A 5151-nucleotide genomic window follows, 5' to 3' on the forward strand; every position below is an offset into this window, starting at 1 on the left:
CCTATCTAGTATGCGTATTAAACAAACTATTCTTACTTCTAATCACATCGTTATATATGTAACTCGGACATGTATCCAAGTAGAACTTTTCCACTCCAGTCCTTAGTTCCTAATGAATTCAAAGAAGTCAATTTTACTCCCAACCTCAAAACATTTTGCCATTGAAATTCTATTTCTCAATCATGCAACAAACAATCACAAGTAAGTATGGTTATTTAATATGGACAGAAAAAAATACTCAAGGGGGAAATCTTTCTTCTATATCTATGTCCCCTTACCTCAATATGAGTCCAACTCTCTTTTTAACTTTTGATAGTCAAAAGACTATATTTCTTTTGTCCCAGTATATTCTTATTCCACTAATAAAATCCATGGTAAAAGGGAACAATACACCATCACCTTTTTCAGTCTAAACACATGCTTGTGAGCTGTTTTGGATTACAAATGTGTAATGGGGATTTCCTTTGCCTAACCGTATTCACTTGGACTCTATTACTATTTTAAATATCAGCCATACATTTGGCTTCTAAAACAATTTAATTTATTTGTGGAATTTTCTTTCATGCTTCACTCTAAAGAATTGTTAAATTTCAAGAAACTTGGACCTCTGGTGAAACTGCTCTCATACGAAGAAAATAAAATTATGTCCAGTCTGCTTAAAGGAGATAATTAAACTAGCTGTCTCGGTCTATTTTGGTCCATTTCCCATTTGTGTATATTTGGTTCCAGCTCTTTTAATTTTTCCTGGCTCTTATCTGTCTTTCTTAGACCTCTCTCTCTCTCTCTCTCTCTCTCTCTCTCTCATTCATTCTTTCCTTTTGGTAGCAGGCGATTTTTTTTTTTTTTTGGCTTTAAGATTCTCTTTCCCTTTCCTCCCTCTAGCTCTCTCTTCCTCTATCTCTCTATTCCACAGCCCACCCATCCCCATGTTCCAATATTAACTATTCTGTATTTCTATTTCAAATCTGTTTGAGTCAGGCTCCTTCTCTCCTAGGCTTTTTTTTTTTCTCTCTTTTTCCTGACCAACTCTCTAAGTGTTTGCTGATAACATCTTGGGGACAGATTATTTTTCATTGGGCCCTTTGTAAGAAGTAGCCAGCTTATTGCATTACTGCAGAACACATTTCAGACTATACAATTGTAACAAACGAACAACTTGTCCTCCACGGACTCACCACAGGATCCAATTAGTTACTAAACCTTTTAGTTAGGTTTTCTAATTATTTTCTGGAGTCATAGCAATTGAACTGCTGAAACAATTCAAAAAAAAAGTTTTCATTTTGCTTCAGGTTTATATATATGCATATATATGCATGCATACGTATATTGCAAGTTAAAACAAAATTATGACTGTAAGCAAAAGGACAGATTTCTAGATAAAACTACACAGACATATTTAAAAGTGAATCAAATAAATACCTCTATGACGTAAAAATGAAAGAAAAGGAGAGAGAGGCATTTTACTTCTTCTGAACATCTAGAATTGTAAATTGTTATAAGTTAAAAATAAAATATAAACATTGATCTGCAAGTCATTACAACAGGTGATCACTTCAGCAAAATCTATATTGCAACTTCAGCACATCTTTATTAGAACTCTTTCATTGTGGGTAAACAGCCACAAAAATAAATGCTGACTTAGAAAGTATAAATACAAATATTTAAACAAAAATATTTGCAGCATTCATAGCGCAAATTGTACCTGAACTGAAGGGCTCTGTGTGTCTATATATATATATATATATTACATATGTGTGCATTATATTCACTTCTATCTAACCATATACATATATTTATTTATAATTTGCCAAGTGCTATAAACAAGATACCTGAAACAAAATATATAAAAAGCATTCTATCAACTGATTTGAAAATAAACACAAGGTAAATAGCTATGCACATAAAATAATCTCTTTTTGCTGTATATCTACAGAAACTTAAAGATATCAGCTGAAAAGCCTATATTTTGTTTAAAGCTAGCGTTTATTAAATAGCCTGCTCCTTGTAAAATTTGACTCCACAATGGAAAAAAATATTATTTTCATTTTAAAAGTCTTAGTTCAAATGAAAGGAGCAGTTCAAATTTTAGTTGGCTGAAAAAGCCTTTGAATTCCCTAGAACTTTTAATGGTCTTTCAAAAATTAGCTCTACTTAATAAAAGAGACAAAAGTATCAAGATATATATGAATTTAGCCTATTTTTTTATTTCTGTGTGTTCATAGTAAACATTTTTGTAAGTGACAAACACGGGCATATGACCACAGTATCACAATCAAGAAATTTTAAGACAACATTAACAATCACTCAAATTTATGCGGCATCTGCGCAACACAGGTTACATATTTGCAAGGTTTACCTATAAGTACAATAGGTATTAACATTTCACTACATTTAGAAAAAATAAAAGTGACCTGTTAGTGACCACATACATCAAAATATACACAACACAAACTGAAGGCAATCATTAATTTTGTCCCCTTCCGATTCTCTGATTCACTTGAATAGGCAGTGCTGCCAACTGAAACAACTTTCTTTTTTTTTTTCTTTTTTTTTTTAATACTTAGTATACCAAGTGCATTTTCTAGAACCCAATCTTTGGTCTAAAAGTAAACAAAAGAAAAAAAAGTTTTTTTAAAAGAAAAAACAAAACAATAAATGGCCAAAATAATTTCTTGGGTACCTTTACTACGAATGCTTCTTAAATACAAATTACAGTTTAACATTTTTAAACTCTCCCCATAATTTAGGTTGTTCTCAATGTCTGCATCCACCATAAAGATCCATGATAATTTATAATACTGCACACATGGAAATCTGGCGGCTCTTAAGGACAGACTTGTCAGGTTTGAATGAAATGGCAAAGCAGTCACTATTTAGATACACATTCTACTATAATTTTGACTTCCAAACCTTATATTCTACAATGTATTCTCCCCACATTGCACCTCGCGGACACTCCACACCTTGTTAGAATAATAAACAACCCTAAGACTGAACAAACGTACAGAAATGCGGGGGGGGGCTTAATAAAAAATACCTGGACTTATTTTGTAATTATCATTTACAATGCAAATGTGTGTAAAACGTTCACTTACAGTCTGGTCCCAGGGATGTTAATGTATTAAAGGGTTGGAAGAAGACCCCTGATTTTGATGTGTGAAATAATCAGACAGTCCCCCGGACAGTCCCGTCGTGAAACTTGGCAAAGAGGGTCTTAAAGACTCACAGGGCAGGGTCGAGGGGGCCTGCGGAGACGTGGACGAGGACGCGGCCCGGGCGCTCATGGACGTGCTGCTCTGCGAAGTCATTGACGGGTGCGGGACGTGGGGGAAAAAGTAACTGGTCTGGCCCGCGAGCAGGTTGACCGAGCAGGGGTTGAGGGAGTAGGTCCCGGAGCAGGGCACCGACAGGCCGCAGGGCACCGAGGCGGCGAGCGCGGCGGCCGTGAGGTGGTGCGTGGCGTACGGGATTTCCCCGTTGACCAGACGGTCCACGCTCAGGCCGTTGGCTGTGGAGAAGGAGTGGTTGTTACCCAGCGAGTTCTGAGTCAACACGGAGCTGTAGGGCATGGGGTGGCTGGGGTAGGCCGACGTGGTGCCGTTGTAACTCAAAGTGCTGCTGGCGCGGGGGTGGTGCAGGGACAGGAAGGGCGACATGGGCCAGTAGAGGGAGCCGGCGCGGTCCATGAAGGTGAGGCCGGTGGAGGTGAGGCGCGCCCCGCGCTTGAAGGCCAGCTTGGCCCGCGACGTGGTGGAGCGGCGCCGCAGCTTGCCCGTGGTGCCGCCGATGAACACGTCGTCGCTCGAGGGGTCCAGCATCCAGTAGTTGCCCTTGCCCGGGTCGTCATAGTGGCGCGGCACCTTCACGAAGCACTTGTTGAGGGACAGGTTGTGGCGAATGGAGTTCTGCCAGCCCTGCTTGTTCTCGCGGTAGTAAGGGAAGTTCTTCATGATAAACTCGTAGATGCCATTGAGCGTGAGCCGCTTCTCGGGGCTCTGCCGGATGGCCATCATGATGAGCGCGTTGTAGCTGAACGGCGGCTTCTCGTACTTGCCGTTCTTCTTCTCGCCCTCCTTGCCCCCCTCCCCGTCCTTGCCGCCCTCGCCCGCCCCCTTCTTCTCCTCCCCCCCGGCGCCGGCGCCCTTCTCTTTCTCGTCCGGCCCGACGGGCGCCAGCTCCCCGGGCCCGCCGCCCGGCTCGCCCTTGCCGCCCAGCCCGTCCGCTTTGGCCCCGTCCAGCGCGGCAGCCGGGGGCGGCGGCGGCGGCGGCGGCGGGAGCAGCAGCTGCTGGGGGCCCTTGTCGTCGTCGGCGGCAGGGGCGCCCCGTGCAGGGGGCGGCGGCGGCGGCGGTTGCTGCTGTGGCGGCGGCGGCGGCGGTTGCGGGGCGGGCGGCGGCGGGTGGTGGTGGTGGTGGTGGTGGTGGTGGTGGTGCTGGGGGTGGTGGCTGTTGTGGTGGCCGTGGCTCGCGTGGTGGTTGTCGTTCTGGACCGCCTCTGGCACCAGGCTGTTGATGCTGAACGAGGACTTGGGGATCATTTTCACCTCTTTCCTATCTCCCATGTCCAGCATCACCCAGTCGTCGGGGGGAAACGGCGGCGGCGGCGGCGCGGGAGCGGGGCAGCGGAGCGGCGGGCGGCGGCGACCGTTGGGTGCCGAGCGGGGCGCGGGCTGCGCGGGCGGCGACGGCGGCGGCACTGAGCGCTTCGGCAGCAGCGCAGTTGGACCGCAGGCTCCGGCGCTGGCAAGTCATGTAGCAAGAGCAGCAACCACCCCTCAGGAATTAGAAGAAAAAAAAAAGGGGGGAAAGAAAAAAGAAAGAGAGAGAAAAAAAGAAACAACCACCGCCCCGGGGGTGAAGCTCCCTCGCTCCCAACTCTACTTCTTGGTCTCCCCCCCCCACCCCCCGCTCCCCCCCCTGCTGCTTCCTCCTCCTCCTCCTCCTCCTCCTCCTCCTCCTCTCGCAGCAGCAGTCACAGCAGCAGCAGCAGCAGCAGCAGCCCAAAGGGGGGGAGAGCCGGGCGGCGGGCGGGCGCGTCCCGGAGCGGCCGCGGCGAGGATGGGGAGACAGCGATCGAGGCGGCTATAGCCACAATTAATTTTCCGAGCTACAGGCGCACACTAGGGCTGTAAAAAAATTTTTGGTTTAACCTTT

The 5151-nt window shown here is 45.8% G+C and overlaps 1 protein-coding gene across 1 annotated transcript; it reads right to left on the reverse strand.

The window, feature by feature from the left end:
- Positions 1 to 2198: 2198 nt before the first annotated feature.
- On the reverse strand, positions 2199 to 4898 carry FOXG1 (forkhead box G1). The gene has a single exon (XM_019924315.3). The coding sequence runs from the start codon at positions 4566 to 4568 to the stop codon at positions 3114 to 3116; it is 1455 nt and encodes a 484-aa protein (XP_019779874.1). The 5' UTR covers positions 4569 to 4898; the 3' UTR covers positions 2199 to 3113.
- Between the last annotated feature and the right edge of the window lie 253 nt (positions 4899 to 5151).

This window comes from Tursiops truncatus, chromosome 2, assembly GCF_011762595.2.
Source record: "Tursiops truncatus isolate mTurTru1 chromosome 2, mTurTru1.mat.Y, whole genome shotgun sequence".
Lineage (NCBI taxonomy): Eukaryota > Metazoa > Chordata > Mammalia > Artiodactyla > Delphinidae > Tursiops > Tursiops truncatus.